General features: G+C 29.0%; 3 protein-coding genes across 11 annotated transcripts in view; 1 reads left to right on the top strand and 2 right to left on the bottom strand.

Annotated features, from left to right (window-relative positions):
• Window positions 1–977: 977 nt before the first annotated feature.
• Window positions 978–4,825, top strand: LOC145186146 (dual specificity protein phosphatase 10-like). Of its 2 annotated transcripts, none has more exons than XM_080062233.2 (3): window positions 978–1,750; window positions 3,298–3,681; window positions 4,398–4,825. In XM_080062233.2, exons 1-3 carry the CDS (start codon window positions 1,264–1,266, stop codon window positions 4,664–4,666), a joined length of 1,140 nt encoding a protein of 379 aa, XP_079918359.2. In that variant the 5' UTR covers window positions 978–1,263; the 3' UTR covers window positions 4,667–4,825. The 2 variants fall into 2 exon arrangements, with proteins under 2 accessions (XP_079918359.2, XP_089955163.1); XM_090099037.1 differs by lacking the exon at window positions 978–1,750 and adding an exon at window positions 2,977–3,198.
• Window positions 4,826–5,113: 288 nt separating this feature from the next.
• On the bottom strand, window positions 5,114–6,962 carry LOC145186151 (N-alpha-acetyltransferase 20-like). 4 transcript variants are annotated; one of them, XM_090099044.1, is made up of 6 exons: window positions 6,823–6,962; window positions 6,487–6,511; window positions 6,153–6,189; window positions 5,594–5,729; window positions 5,381–5,517; window positions 5,114–5,246 (listed from the first exon to the last, which is right to left on the bottom strand). In XM_090099044.1, exons 1-6 carry the CDS (start codon window positions 6,873–6,875, stop codon window positions 5,161–5,163), a joined length of 474 nt encoding a protein of 157 aa, XP_089955170.1. In that variant the 5' UTR covers window positions 6,876–6,962; the 3' UTR covers window positions 5,114–5,160. The 4 variants fall into 4 exon arrangements, with proteins under 4 accessions (XP_089955170.1, XP_079918368.2, XP_089955171.1 ...); XM_080062242.2 differs by having other exon boundaries at window positions 6,153–6,243; window positions 6,823–6,961; XM_090099045.1 differs by having other exon boundaries at window positions 6,153–6,243; window positions 6,818–6,897.
• A 565-nt stretch (window positions 6,963–7,527) lies between these two features.
• LOC149883632 (uncharacterized) overlaps window positions 7,528–16,412 on the bottom strand; it is an 11,936-nt gene continuing 3,051 nt past the window's right edge. For 3 of the 5 annotated variants that reach the window (XM_090099032.1, XM_090099034.1, XM_090099033.1), the window contains 7 exons: window positions 14,439–14,549; window positions 11,926–12,045; window positions 11,787–11,849; window positions 10,570–10,620; window positions 10,196–10,244; window positions 9,826–9,861; window positions 7,528–8,329 (listed from right to left, as the gene is read on the bottom strand). In XM_090099032.1, the coding sequence (XP_089955158.1) occupies window positions 7,536–8,329; window positions 9,826–9,861; window positions 10,196–10,244; window positions 10,570–10,620; window positions 11,787–11,849; window positions 11,926–12,045; window positions 14,439–14,549 (1,224 nt within the window). In that variant the 3' untranslated portion in view covers window positions 7,528–7,535. The remainder of the gene's footprint in view (window positions 8,330–9,825; window positions 9,862–10,195; window positions 10,245–10,569; window positions 10,621–11,786; window positions 11,850–11,925; window positions 12,046–14,438; window positions 14,550–16,412) is intronic. The other 2 variants (XM_090099036.1, XM_090099035.1) reach the window with 1 other exon arrangement.

Raw genomic sequence — 16,412 nt, 5'->3', positions numbered from 1 at the left:
TTATCTAGTAAGAAGGGTTTTTGATTTTACAAACCTTTGAAGATTGTAAATATTCTCAATAATAGTGATATAGAAATATAAAAATCAATATGTAAGAAGCATTTGTTTAACTTTACAATTTAAAGAAAAATAATGTTCATTAGAGGAGCAAAAAATTTAAAAAGCAAAAAGTTGAAATTAAATCCAAAAATAGTTTTAAGAATTGACTAAAGAAAAAGAAAACTATTTAGGTCTTTCAGAGAAAAGAAAAAAAAAAAAGAGAGAGCAAAGTACTTTGTAAACTTTTCAAATTGTTGATAAATTCAGTCTGAAAGATTTTTGATAAAAGTTCTCATTTTTTGACTTGTGAAAACTCTGACCCAGTTTTTAAAAATACTTAATAGGGCATCCTTTTTATTGATAAAGATTTATTCAGAGCTTAATCTAATACCAAAGGTTTATAGTTGGTAACGAACAGTTTTTGAAATCACAGCGCTATGTTTAAAGTGAAGTAAGTTGTGAAATAGAGTGTATAAAAAATAAAAACAATTGTTTTAGATGACTTAGTGCCCAAAATTAACCCATAAAAATTGAAATTTAGCTAAAAAAGTTTCAAGTCGATAAAGACCATCTGTATTGCATTTCTTTTAGCTGGTCTTGTTATGATTTGCGCAAAAAAAAAAAAAAAACGATTAACGAATATTCTTTTACAAATTAGTTATAGTCTTTTTTTTAAATTTAAATAGTTTTTTATTTATAGTTTAAATTTAAACTATGATGAATAATTTTTCTGTAATGTTATTTTGACACTTACGCAGAAAGCCATAAGTCGTTGTTCTTGGCCTCTGTCGTAATGTTAAAGAAAAGTTAGCTCCCATACCTTTATTTGTTGAATCTTAAATTCGATTGGTTTAAAATGACGTACAGAAACATGGTAGATGTCAACAAAGCACATTTAAAAGGATGAGGGCCTTATTTTCTCGAAGGATTGTGTAACAGTGGATTCTACCTGAAAAAACACAACAAAAATTTGACTACTTAGCATATTTGTTGAACAATAAAGTAAATTTAAAAGCAACATCATGGATTTCGTAATCTTCTAGATTTATTGAAGAAAATTTGAAAGAGAGATAAGTCAAATTCAAAACAAGAAAAGATAATTGTATATAGTGTCATAATAGTTGTGTTATATCTACTTTAAGGAAGACTAAGTTTTGTTTGACTGTTAGTCGATATTCGACGGAGTAATATATATATATACTTTATTTATTTATAAATATTATTATGTGTTCTACTTTAAAAATGTGCTCTTATGGTGGCTTTTTTAATGGACAAAAATCTAACATCAACAACATAACGACTGTAAATAGTATTCTACCTGGTGAACTTGCCGAGGCTTTACAAACAAATTCCAAAATAAGGAACAATACATTAAATGATACACATATAGATAAACAATCGATTCAAAATGAAGATGTAATGTTATTAGACTGTCGCTCTTTTTTGGCATACAATTTTAAACATATTTCAGGGGCTCTAAATGTTAACTGTACAGGAATTGTAAAAAAGCGGTTACAACAAGGTAAGGCTACCCTTGTTGATCTGGTGACATCTGAATATGGAAAAGAATTCCTAAAAAGCGGAAGGTGGGCAAAAGCAGTGGTTTATGATGACAGTACAACTGAACTAGAAAAGGTACCCCCATCACACCCACTCAAAATTGTTCTATTGTTACTGCTTAAACAAGGAAAAGAAGCCTTTTTATTGAAAGGTAGGTCTACTTTAAGGTGTAGTTTATTTCGTTTAAATAATATACATTGTACACACAGGCCAAACAGACATATGGTCTGTATGTACAATCTGTGAAATTAAAAAATTTCTAGCTATTTTATACTTTACCAACATTAGAGAAACTTACTTTACTTAAAAAAAAGAAAATATGCAAAAGAGTTATGGTTTGGCAAAGATTAGGGGCTTTTCAAATACACATTTGTCCAAACATGCAAGTGTATATAAAAAATAACTCAAACAGTTGTACAAAAATAACACTGCCTTTCAGTATACCTTAACAAAGTTTAGCAGGCTTATCTTAATTTTAATTTGTCTTAGTAAAAGTTTTATCAAAATATTTGCTACACATAAATAATGATGCATTAAAAATACTATACATTGAAATATTAACAAAACGCTTTGTAAGAAAAATAACTTAAATATCTCTATACCTGTCTTTTATATGAAATTTGAGACTTAAATCTTTATACTATAACTTATTCTCAATAATTTATTCTGAAAATGATGTAGTGTTACCTTATAAAAAAGAATTACTTAGTTAAGATCTTGTTTTGTGTAAGCATTCACAGAATGAATCAATTACTTGAAGTATACCATGTTATGTGTGCTATGTATATATTTTACATAGCACACATGTGTACTATGTAAAACTGGTAGATAATTATGTTAAATTGATCCTATTCAAGACACTTCAATATGTTTAGATTAGGATTTAGTTACTATAATTATCAGTCTTATAAATGACGTTTCTTGTATATGATTTTATATTTAATTGTCTCTTAATTTTTCAATTTTCTTATAAATTTCTTATTAGTCTCATCATAGACATTTTTAACCTTTATTTTTCAATTTCAGACAACTACAATTTTCAAAAAATCTATATAAATTAGCAATAATTTTTTATTATCAAGTCTGAATCTAACTTAGCTTAACCAAAAAACTAAAATAATTAAGGTTTCTGCAATTTCAATTATTTTTCAAATATTTTCATGTGATTTTTCGACTATCAATTGTATTCTGCTCTAAAATATTAGAAACCGCTCAGTTTTTAAAAGAATTTATAGAAGGTTTTATGACTGCCAATACTGAAGCTGAGCTCAAAATAGTTTTTATAAAGTTACGCATGCGTCATATTTGATTTAAATTAATAACCATCTGCCTCTTCTGAGATAAATAAATTAGAAACGAGGCCTTTAATTTACTTTCAATCGTCAACAACTAAGTTTTGATTTGGATGAAATGAGCATTCAATAGTAGCTGCTTTTGCACTTTCAATATTGATGTGTTTAAGTCGTTAACGGCGATTTTAATGCTAAAGCAACTTTATAACATAAAGAGATGTTCATAACCCAAAAGTTGTCACGTTTTTGTTAAGATAACGTTTAAAAATGACGAGCAAGTGTCAACTTTTTATCAACTTCAAACGAGGTATTTTAAGTAATAAAAAGATTATCGGTAGATTTGTCAAGTTAATATCGTGTTATCGAGTTATTATCGTTAAATTTTTATCTTTTTCTATTCTCCCAGGTGGTTTGAAGGAGTTCTCACAATGCTATCAAAACCTACTTGCAGTACATTCTGATCACTCGGACACTGTTACAAACGCTATTGACCGAATAAATTGTTTAGCAAAGTACCATCAAGATATCGCTACGAACCAACCCAACCCGAGTTGTCCGCTTAACGTTAAAGCTACAGAAGTTATTCCTAACGTGTTTCTTGGTAATGCTAGTGACGCAAAAGACGAGGTTCTGCACGATCTTCATAATATTCGCTACATTTTAAATTTAACGTGTAATTGTCCTAATTACTTTTCCGATAAACCAGGTTATCATTACAAACAAGTTCAAATCGAAGACTCTTGCAAAGAAGATATAAAAGAAATAATTCCTGAAGCAATAAGTTTTATCGGTGAGTTGTTTTTTCGCGCGCATTTTTAGGTCGCAATTAATTGTTCTAAAAACTGCTGCGATTTGTGAGTCATATTTAATGAGTCAGCGATAAACGCGAAAATCTTTCACATAAATTTTTAATTCACGATAAGAAATACGGAAAAGTTGAAAATTTTAAAAACAGCGTGACAAAGATGCGACTAAAAGATGTTTTCGTGGATATTTAAAACCAACAAAAAGAAAAAAAACTTTAAAAGTAGCTAAATATTTCTATAAATTTTTATTTACAAATTTCAACAAAAGTGTTATGTTCACTAAACGCGAAGAAAAGCTTTTGGATGTTTTTGTAAAACGGTAGCTCACAGCTGACAAGTACGTACTCGTTAAATTGTTATAGTAATCTTTAATCATTTTCACGCCTTTGAATATGAAGGTGAAAAAAAAAAAAACAAAAAAAAAAACGAAGAAGTTTACTCATAAATAGAATCATAAATTTCTATAAATAAAAGTCTGAGTCATCTAACAGCTGTTTCATAAAAGTTCCTTAACTTTTGATAATTTATTCGATATAGCAACGAAGGTTCTCGCGTTTAATCTTTATAAAGGTTCGTTCATATAAAGTTCTAATAAATAATTTGGCGTACTGAAAACTTTTTGAGAGGTATAAATAAAGAGTGATGATTTTCAGTCTCTAGAGGAAGTATATATTATTTAAATGGAGTATATATATTATAGATCAAGCGAAAACAAACAAATGTTCGGTCCTCATTCACTGTCAAGGTGGAGTTTCTCGCTCACCCACAGTTACAATAGCTTATCTAATGCTTGTGAATAAACAGCCGTTTAAAGAAGCTTACGAGTTTGTGAAAATGAAACGACCTTGCATCGCACCTAATCTTAATTTTATGGGTCAATTGTATGAAATGGACCAGCGCAGGAATAACACTGTTTCGCAAAATGATTGTCTTCTTAAAAAGCTTATTTGCCGTGGTGGCAAAGAATAAAACGAGAGGTTAAAACAGAGCACTGATTATTATCAAAAATGTTACGCAAAGCCATCTTCGACTCCACAATATTTTAACTTAAATTACCCTAAAATTAAACTCTTTTGTTGATATGTATTTTATATTTAGAATTAATCAGAATATTGCGTTATTTTTAAACGTTTTTTGGTTTCTTCTTAGAAGCTGTCCTCACATGTAATTTAGACTTTTTTAATTGTTTTAATCAAATTTTTAACCCATTTTTTGGAAGTTAAATTCACTAAAGTTAGTTTTTACAAAAAGTTTTTTTTACGCTATCACATTACAATCATTAAAATTGCTTAAAATTGTATTGTAAGTTATTTTAATTCCTAAACAGTGGAATAAAGTTTTCATAACAAAAAACTGCGAATCGAAGTATTCAGAAAATTTAAAAAAGGATAAAATCTCAGAATTAGAAAAGAAAGCTAAAGCATGAAGTCATCTTTTTTCAGCTTAGTTATAATGGCGAGTCCTCAATCAACATCTTCGGGTCTTACAGGGTGTGCTAGTGGAATCACGGATTTTCGATGAACGTCTCGAGACAGAGCTTTACGCATATCTATGAAAAACACGCAGTTCTATACCTAAATAATTCCCCAAAAGAATTTAGCCTAAAGCTTTATATTTGAAAAGACCAAACGTCAAAAATTGAAACGAGTTATCCGAGAGTTTCAAATTCTGAAAATGATTTACCGTAAGCATTTTCGTCGGGGTTACCAGAGTAATATTCAAGAACCGTCCGATATATTACATAACCAAGTTTCTTATACATGTTCACCGCTATGTCATTTGATTCACGGACAAATAAATCAACGAAAAAGCACTTTTTTCTAAATAAACGAAAAGATTAAATCAATCTTTATGAACTTACAAAAAGGAAAGTTACAATAATAATAAGTATTTTACTGTTCCGAAATCTCTTCAAGCCCTTGCATCAAACTGGCTGCTAGTCCAAGCCTTCTAAATTCAGGCGAAACACTTAAACAAGTCACATGTCCATGCCATTGTTCCGTGGAAAGATGACCTTCGGCTTTACCCATAACTAAAATCAATGCAAGCAAAATAATTGTTGGTCGTTCGTTGTCTGATAAATATTTTATGATTCTTCAGTTTCTTTCAATAAAAGATTAATAAAATGAATCTAAATTGTCTAGTCATTCATTCATACAGAAGTTGCATCAATGGGATCAAATGAAATAGTTCTGCAACAATAAGGCGTCGAAATATTACACAAGTATTAAATAAATATTAGATAAGGCAAAAGATATTTCCTTAAATAGATAAAGATTTTGATCATAATTCAGGAATTTGATCTGCAAACAGATAGAAAATCGTCTGCCAAACAAATTGTTTCATCAATGAGATATTTCATGCATGAAACAATGTTTCGTGCATGAAAAAATGTTTCATGGAAAATGTGTAAGAATCTCAAAATTAAAATAACTCCAACTAATTTTTTACTCACTGTAACCCATGATCCTGCCTTCTGCTGACTCGGCAACCTGAAAATACTCCGGCCAATGAGCTAAGTAAGTCAAGTAAAATGGCAAGCCATACTACAAAATTGAATAATAAAACTCTCAAAAGCGCACAAGAGAACACACACAAGTTGAAACTAGGCTTAAATTTAGTTTATATATAAGCCAACTTAAAATCTATTTTCAACTTGAGCTAATACTATTAGCTCGTAATTTTAAAATTATACATATGGATTTTGAACATAATCTGAATGAAATTTTCAGCATATTTTTTAAACAAACTGATGGAGCATCAAATAAAACTAATGAATACAACTGTACCGTCTCTGTCAAAGGATCCAGATTTCTAGTGAACAATAAAATAAAACAAAAAAATCAGTTATAACTTTAAAGCAAAAACTAATTTATTTCTAGATTTAAAGCTTCTTCAAAGAGAATGTTATAGTTAAAAAACACAAGTTCAACAATATATAGGACAATAACTTATTAACGATAATCTTTATTAATAAAAGAAAGGGCAGTGGGAAATAAAAAATAGGACGAGCATCGAACGATACTAAAGACTTTAAAAGGCATCGAACAATTTTAAAAACCCAAATCAACAAACAAGAAGGACGTCGAACAATGTTTAAAAGATTCAAATAAATAATACCTTACACGTTATTAAAGCGAAATAGATCTTCACATTTAAATTGACGCAACGAAGTCATTTTTGTTAAAATGAACGCTAAAGATAAGAATGAGGCTATAAAGATAACACCTATTTACCCAAACTTTTTTTTCTCTAAAGGGGTTATTAAAACTGTCTCACAAACCAGAAACGCTTAGAGTATATACAATACACACACACACACACACACACACACACACACACACACACACACACACACACACACACACACACACACACACACACACACACACACACACACACACACACACACACACACACACACACACAGATATATATATATATATATATATATATATATATATATATATATATATATATATATATATATATATATATATATTTCCGAATCAATAATGGCACAAACTCACTTGCTAATTGTCATGTAGAGAAAAGATAAGCAAATAGTTCCTACCAATCGTTATTTTTTTCACATAAATTTTCTGATTAAATAAAATATTTTATAAACTAATAATGGTAATTACTCAGATTACAGTATTCTAAAAAAAAGAATCCAATCAAATTTAAAACTGTTATTCAACTTCTGAAAAAATCTAATTGTCATTCTTTGAGAAAACTCGTTTAATAACTTTAAGCATCTAAAGAGCAGAGACCAAAATGCGAAAATGCAAAATCTGAATGTCAAAGCAAAACCTCAATATCTCTTTTTACCTTATTTTCAGTTTCGTAATTTTTTTGTATTTTCATTCTCCAAATAAACCTTATGGAACCGATGTAATTGGATGAAAAGAGAAAAACCATTTGACTGTTTATCTAAAGGTGCACTACTATCTAGTGTTGAGTTTGACATCCACGCACTTTTATCTGGTATCGAGCTTTGCATCCACGTACTATTATCCGGTGTTGAGTTTGACATCCACGCACTTTTATCTGGTATCGAGCTTTGCATCCACGTACTATTATCCAGTGTTGAGTTTGACATCCACGCACTTTTATCTGGTATCGAGCTTTGCATCCACGTACTATTATCCAGTGTTGAGTTTGACATCCACGCACTTTTATCTGGTATCGAGCTTTGCATCCACGTACTATTATCCAGTGTTGAGTTTGACATCCACGCACTTTTATCTGGTATCGAGCTTTGCATCCACGTACTATTATCCAGTGTTGAGTTTGACATACACGCACTTTTATCTGGTATCGAGCTTTGCATCCACGCACTACTATCCAGTGTTGAGTTTGACATCCACGCACTTTTATCTGGTATCGAGCTTTGCATCCACGCACTATTATCCAGTGTTGAGTTTGACATCCACGCACTTTTATCTGGTATCGAGCTTTGCATCCACGTATTTTTATCTGGTATCGAGCTTGGAATCCGTGTATTTTCATCTGTTAGTTCGAAATTTAATGACGAGCTCGTTAAAGACATATATTCAGGTGGCCTGATGTATTCTGCTGCGCTACATCTTTCATTAACTTCGCCACATAAATAAGTGTTGTTTATTGTAACTAAAATTAAATTGTATTTAAAAACCATCAATTTCGTTATGCATAATGAAGTTAATATACTCCATATATTTATGACGCTGGCACAAAAACTAAGGTACCGCAAAAGTGTCTAAAAACTAAATATTTTTCGACACAAAAAGTATTATACAGTTCCTACATTTCTACCTGCAGTTACCCGTCTCTATCTTCCAAACATGCGCAAGGAAAAAAAGTGTAACTGTAGGTAGAAATGTAGAAGCTATACAACATTTCTTTCGAAGGAAAGAGGTTAACAGGCTTTTTTTTAAGGAGAAAGGCTACCAAGCTTCTTTAAAAAAACTTGCTTTACACATGATTATTTTTCTTAATTTACCGAGTATCAAATCAAACGTAAATGGCGAATTTTACTTAATATTAGTTTGGTTGTAAGTACTGTTACGTATTTAGAACATTACTGGTTCTCATTACATCGCGCTTCCCTGGTATCTAATTAAGATTGTAGAAATAGGCCCTCCCCTGTGTGCGGATGTCATAAATATCTGGCCCCTAGCTTCACAACAATAAAAAGCATGACAATTAAATCAAAGGAAAAAAAAAAGGAAGCCACCACATACAATGAATATGAAACTAATTTATTTTATCTTAAAACGTTTTTATAAATTAAAACTTTAACACTTTTTGAGCTTTCTGATAGACACGTTTAGGAATCAAATAAGTTCATTTTAAAAATGCTTTTTAATCTTATTAACTAATCACTTTCTTTGATAAGTAAAATAGAAACTTCATTTTTTTTTTTTTTTTTTTCAAGAAAAAAAATATAGTGCACGTGTAGTTGGGTGTAATTAGTTTAGTTTACGTGTATATACGTGTAGTTATAGTTTACGTGTGTATATGTGTAATTGTAATTTACCTGTGTTTACGTGTAAGTATAGTTTAGGTGTTTACACATGTAATTGTAATTTACGTATATATACGTGTAATAATAGTTTACTTGTGTATACGTGTAATTATAGTTTACGTTTATACACGTGTAATTATAGTTTACGTGTGTATACATGTAATTATAGTTTACCTGTATATACGAGTAATTATTGTTAAAAAACTTAGTTAAAAAATCATTTTTCAATAATAGTGAGAGGTACAAAAATGAAGGCTTTAATTGCTAAGGTCATGAATATAAAGATAGGATTATTAAGCAAATTGTTTCAACTTTTAATTGATACCGTTTCTGAGTTTTTATCCCATGAGTCAAAATAACATTATAAGTGCATTTTTGTGAAAGCAAAATTCAAGCTATAGTTTTTAAGTTAATTAAAATGTGGAATATTTTGATAACTTTCAGATCTCTTTAAGATTTTTATAAAAACATCAGCTTAAAAATCATCTCACACTGGTGCCTATATTTTTCTATTTAGACCAATATAAAACTGAACTGAAAGATTCGTTCAGTTTTGAATTAGTCTAAATAAAAAAGAAACTGAACTAAAACAAAAAAAAAATAAGTTCCAGAAACTCACCACTATTTGGATTGTTAAATATGTAAGAACCACTCCCTGAACGAAAAGAAATATAATTGATATTGATAAGATATATAAAAAAAATATCCTTAACATAAAATTTAAAATATAAATTTATTATACATACATTGAGGTCAAATGATTATTTGAAAGAAAAGTTATAAACAATTTTACAAGTTAGTTTAAATTGTTGGTTATGATTTAAAAATGTCATGTAAATGTTCTAATTTTTAGCAAGGAACAAGTCCAATGTAATCCAAAGTCTAATAAACATCAAATTTATAATGATCATCACTGATTGTTATACAAAATATATCTAAAGAAACTTATATAAAAAAACATAACCTGTTCAAATTTAAAAAAAACACACTTAGAAAGTCTTTATGAGTTGGTCCAATGCTGTCTCTTTGGAGATTTTCCTGAAAAGAATATTTGATTTAAAAGAATTTGATGCAACTTTGATGATTTTCACAAAACAAAAAAAAAATTTTTGATGAATGGTTCACTCTGATGGATGCTTGATTAAAAATATACATCTATTCAAATCAGTTTAAATTTAGCAATCTTTATCTTCAAAAAAAAAAAGCCTATCAAACGGAGTTCAAAAATTTAAGATGATTTTTCTTTAAAAAAAATAAATTGATTTTTTGTACAACCACGCTATCAAAGAAAGATGATATCACAGTATTAAGGGCAGTTATTGAGTACCATATTTCAGCTTATAACTTAAAAACAAGCTAATACATTTTCTTGAGGTATTGAACAATTGTTTCTCTTTAGTTCTTCTAACATCTCCTGAAAAGAATATAAATACTTGATTTAATAAAACTTGAAGCCTATGAAACATAGTTCAAAAATTTAAGATGATTTTTATTTAATAAAAAAAATTGATTTTTTTGTAAAACCACAATATTAGAGAAAGGTGACATCACAGTATTAAGGGCAGTTATTGAGTACCATATTTCAGCTTGCAACTTAAAAACAAGCTTATAATAGAAAAATGTTAAGCTTACAACAAAAAAACTGTTTTATTTTTAAACCATAATTATGTTGCTACACTGAGGTAAAACACAGTTCTGTATGTCAATTACAAATGTTTTTCAAATAAACCATTTATATTTGTAATAAGATAAAAACAAAGAAATTTTGAATTTCATAATATAAAAAGTATATGAGAGCAACAATTACAAGTAATATTTGTGTAAGGTTGCATTTGAACATTTATTTAGAAACAAAGTGCATAAATTACTTCAAAAATAAAGCTGATCCTAGAAATTCTAGAAAAAAATGTAGTGTATTTATTTTTGCTGCTTGTCTCATTTGGAAGACAAGGAGCAAAGATTTTGGTTTCTGTGAAGAATAAAAACATCTTATTTGAGTTTATTAGTGATATGTAGAGTAGACTCTACATATCACTAATCGTATAGTGGACTCTACATATCACTAGAGTAGAAAGCTAAAACCAGTTGAAGCAATAAACCAAAGTTTATTCAGATTAGATGGAATTAGGTATAGTTGTTCTTCTCAGGATTTAATACAAAGTATCAATCACCTACTATGAAACATGGTAAGGAAACTGATATAAAAAAGACTTAATTTTTGGTAACATGTTACAATAATTTTAAGGCAAGATAAAAGACTTAATTGTTATGATATAATAATTTCAGGTTATGTTGAGGTGGCTTCAAATAAGCTCATCTCTTTCATTACAATTTCAGATCCAATCTCTTTTTGGGGGTTAACTTGATATTGACTCTTGAATAAGTAAAGAAGATTCTTTCAATATATTCATGTGGCTGATTAAAAAAATATATATTTGGGCAATTTTATTGTAACCCTGAATTCATTTTTTGTCTGATTGTGCACCTTTATTTTTCATACTATTTTAGTGTATGAATTACTTTAATTATTATTTAAAAAAGAACAAACTCATCACATAACTGTATAACATAAAAACTTACATTTAAGAAAGCAATAGTGTCGCCACTACTAGATGTGGAAACCTTATCTGGTGTATGTCCATTCTAAATAATCAACCCAAATACTTATTAGTGTTACTGGTAAATAACGACCAAAGCTTGAAGAAAAAAATTATATTACCTTGTTTTTGATTGACATTAACCTTGATAATATGTTCTTTCTGCTTGCATAAGAAACAAGAGCTTTTACCATTTGAACATCATTAAGATCAATAGCACAATGCAACGGAGTATTTTTAACCTAAAAATAATATAACTTTTGATTTAACATTTTTGTGGTTTAAAGTAACAAATTTCACATTTTTAAACATTTTTGTTACCAAAAATTGAAATCATTTAGAGAAAACATTTACTGGTTGGGTCTTTAATTCAGATCACCTATTTTTAGACTTTACATAGTTTCCTTTGCCTGCTACCTGAGTTTTTATTGTTCAAAAAAGTTGGCTAGGAGGTATAACATTTCTTTATTTAAAATACTTATTTATGGGAAAATATGTAAAAAATAGGAAAGAAAGAACTTGCAAACTAGCAAAAAAAGGATGGCAATCATGAAGAAATTAAATTTTTCTCATAAATTTAAGCAAATAATAACTGTAAAGGTGGACAGCTTTTGAAAAATGTATGAAAACTGTGTTTAACAGTAAAAAGTAATATAGATTGATTGGGATAACCAAATCTATAAAAGATCAAAGAGAACAACTAGAAAAGGACTGAATATGAATAGAAACTTCTTAATGAGTTTGAAATCCAGTTAAAAATCAAAAGCCATTTGTAAAAAACTGTCTAACTAAGGAATCAAGCATATACAAATCCATCTTCAGAGAAGTTGAAGAATTAGTAAAAGAACTAAAACTTCCTCTGGAAACCCAGTACGATTTACTTTGATGGAAAACGTCTCAACAAAAAAGGGGCAAGTTGAAAAATATTGTAAAAAGAAATGAGTTTAGGAGCTCTCTGCATTGAAAGAGTTAAAATGAAGAACGAATGATTAAATTAAGATATTTTTAGATGAATATAATCTTTGAATAGTATAAAAATGATTGTTCCAGGTGCAACTAGTACCCATAAATGATGTAAAAGCGGAGCAAGTATGCATCTACAAAAAGGTGTTTGAAGAGGGAGGTGAAGAAAAAACTGTTTTTTGGAATGTTACTGCCATACATTAGATTAAGTATTGTACTGTTTTTGAATGAAGAACTTAATGCTGGAAAAACAAGACTTACAAATATTGAACACAATTTTATGTCAGAGTTGTTAGGAAATTACGATGAACTGTAAACCAAATGGAAGCATTTTTCAAAAAAGTATGGCATGATAATATGCTTTCATTTCATTTAACTAGAATATTTGCTTTAATGAGAAAACATTTCCTAAAATTAAAACTTTCTAAATTCTGCTTGTACTGTGACAATATTGTCACAGTATTGTAACAGCACAAGCAGAGTGTTAGCAGTCAAGACAGCCTTATACAGTCAAGCCTTAAACCTAGATACCTAAAAACCATTTCTGAAAAAAAGATGTGTTGAAAAGAGTTTAGCATTTGCCAATCAACATGTTTATTGGCCTATGAAAAAACAGTGAAATACTTTGTAGTCTAAAGAAAGCAAAATTATCTTTTTCAGTTTTGGTAGAACTCATCAATATGTCAGAAGACTGACATGAAAAAAATAAGATAGGACTTTATAAACTTAAAAATTTTTGAAAAGTATTGTATAAATGCTTATTTTTTCTTGCAGTAGATGGGTTGCATTGAAAAATAAAACTTTTCTACTTAACAAATGTAAAAAAATTGTTGTTATTGACAAAAGAAATTCTAGAACAAAAAAACTATTATATGGTGGACTTTATTTGAAATTTTGTTTAGCATCAAAAATGGCATAAGATAAAGAACATTTTTGAATTTTTTTAAGGCTTTTTATTTCTAAAAAAAGCTAGATGGATTTTGCAGGTGTCATTGCAGATGCCATGTGCTGTAAATAGTTAAGAAAATTGATTGAAACAATATTTTCAGCTATGCACAACCAATAAAATATTGGTCCTAGTAATGATCAGTATAGAACTCAAGAAATGGTTGAAATCTTTGAGATTATCCATGCAACAGTATAAAGGCAGTAATCTCAACTTTGAATAGTTAACAAGAGCAAAGTATTGGTGATACATGAGTTGATAGAAAAAAATTTGATAGGCCAACTTTATGCTTATTACAAAAAATCATGTTATAAGCTAAGAGATGCCCTTCACCTAGAACAAAAGTCAATTTACATCTAAAGAAGGTTCTGCAACACCTTTTGTGATACTGGCAAGAGCTATCATCAAACCTTTAATTCAAGAACATACTGTTCATAACTAATTGAGCTAAAGCAATTAATCTACCAAAAGTGGTCTGATTAGACACAGAAAGGGGGTTGCATTCCATGAAGACAATGCCAGACCATCTACAAACTTTTACAACAAAATTGGGATGTTTTAGTACATTTATCTTGTACTCTTCAGCAACTGTTTATTTAAATAGCTTTAAAATAGTTTAGACATCAAAAACTTTACTTTCTTGAAAGACTTATGCATCTGCCTTCAACAATAGAGAAAGGTTATCAAAAAAAACTATCAATTTTTTTAGCATCTATAAATATTTACCTCCAAACATTGAATAGTTATATCAGTTTTATTATGACCTAACAGTATATTAGCTGCTGCAAGGTTGCGACGCATAACTGCATTGTATATTGCTGTTTTTCCAGTCTCTTTCTAAAATAATCACATTTATAGAAACAGTTAAACAAACTAAAAACTAATTATTCATAATCTCTTTAGTTATAAATAAAAAGCATTTATGACTTTTCTAAAAGTATAAAATACTAGAAACATTAAATAATCTCTTTAACATCCAAATAAGCTACATGTCATTAAACTTTTAAGTACATTTTCTCATGTACAAAATCTCAACATGAGACGCACATTTTCTGTGCACAAATGAAGTTTAATTTATAAAGGCCTATGTACAATTTGTTAAACTTTGAACTAAAACAAAGATCACAGTAAAAAAAGGTTTTGTAAAGCTAAACAATTTTACTGAGTAAATTAGAACATCAAGTTGATAAACAAAATATTCGCAGACAATCAAACAAAGAAAAAGTTCTCAAACAAGAAAAATGTTGTCCAATTAGCAGCATTTTTTCTTTTAAATATAGTGTAAAATCATTTACAATAGTCCTAGATGCCCATGGTCCATTTACAAAGAATGTCCTAATCACACTACAAACATTTGCTGCTATCAAATCCAACTGTTTTTGGTGTAGTAGTAAACTTGACCTTAAATGCCTACATAGAACTCAAATTCCTGTTTTTCAAAAGCAAAACCCTAAACAAAAAAGACAAAAAGGCTACCCTATATCAGCTGCAAATTTGAAAACAATAACAACAATAAATCAACATTATTTTCCATTTTACCAATAACTAGCCATATAATAACATGCCAGGATTGACTAATGTCAGCATAAATGGAGAAAAAAAAAAGGCACTACTGGATACTTATTTAAAAACTTTATCTTCAGAAATATTTAACATATATATAAATATTTACTTTTAAATATTTATATTTTGGAGGTTTTCCTAAATTATATCACGCCTCACAAAATTTGCTGCCAAAATTTTGCTGGCTTTGCACATTTGTGACACCTTCTAAAGATTCTCTGCAAATGAAGTATCTTTTGTAAAGAGAACTTTATATAAATAAAAATTTCAAAAAAAAATTATGCATAGCCACCCATAACAACAAACTAATGATTTTTGAGCCTAATTCTTTAGTTGCATAGTGAGCAAAAATAAATGGTTATTATGGTTACTTTTATTACACATTTACTTTTATAAAAGACAATCTTTTTGGCATTGATTTAACAAACTTTTTAGTCTTTTCCTCAGCAATTTATTACCATATTTTTAGTAATACAGCTTTAAGATCTTTATCTTTGTTCAAAATATTTCTACAATTTCTAGATCCAGTGAGTACCAGAAATGCTCAATCAATTTTAAAACTAATACTGCTGCAACTAGGCAGAACAGTAGCTTTTTCTCTAGGACTTTAACTAGTACAGAAAATAGCATGCAATCAGGTAAAAGAAAGCACCAGCAATAGTAAAATGCTGTGAATGGTTGGTGTGATGGTTATTAAGTCAGTACCACAAACCAATTTATTCACCAACCTAAGATCTGTATACATTATTTTTGATAAACATGCCTCAACAAAAATTTAAAATGAAAAGCTAGTCCAATAGACTCTAGAGCTGTCCAACATTAAATCAAACATTAAAATATGCACTATTGTTGGGATACAAAAATATTGAAGAAACAGGCTTTCTTGAAGAAACATCTTCAAGAAAACAACACATTTCATAACACAAAACAAAGTCCATATTGGCTAAAACACTAAAAATGGTTCTCCCATTTATGAGAGGTTTATTGTATACAACCACTAATAAAACCCCACAATAAAAATGATAAAGTTTAAATGCTTGTCTGTAGTAAGCTCTATATTAATTTCACACTTTTTACACACTCTATATTAATTTGAAACTTTTGAAACCAGTGATATTTGCCTCCAAGAACATAGCA

Source organism: Hydra viridissima, unplaced genomic scaffold, assembly GCF_058129835.1.
Source record: "Hydra viridissima isolate aposymbiotic clone 2 unplaced genomic scaffold, HvirCarnegie_v1 scaffold_9, whole genome shotgun sequence".
NCBI classification, from domain to species: domain Eukaryota; kingdom Metazoa; phylum Cnidaria; class Hydrozoa; order Anthoathecata; family Hydridae; genus Hydra; species Hydra viridissima.
This window is presented reverse-complemented; position numbering and strand designations above follow the sequence as displayed.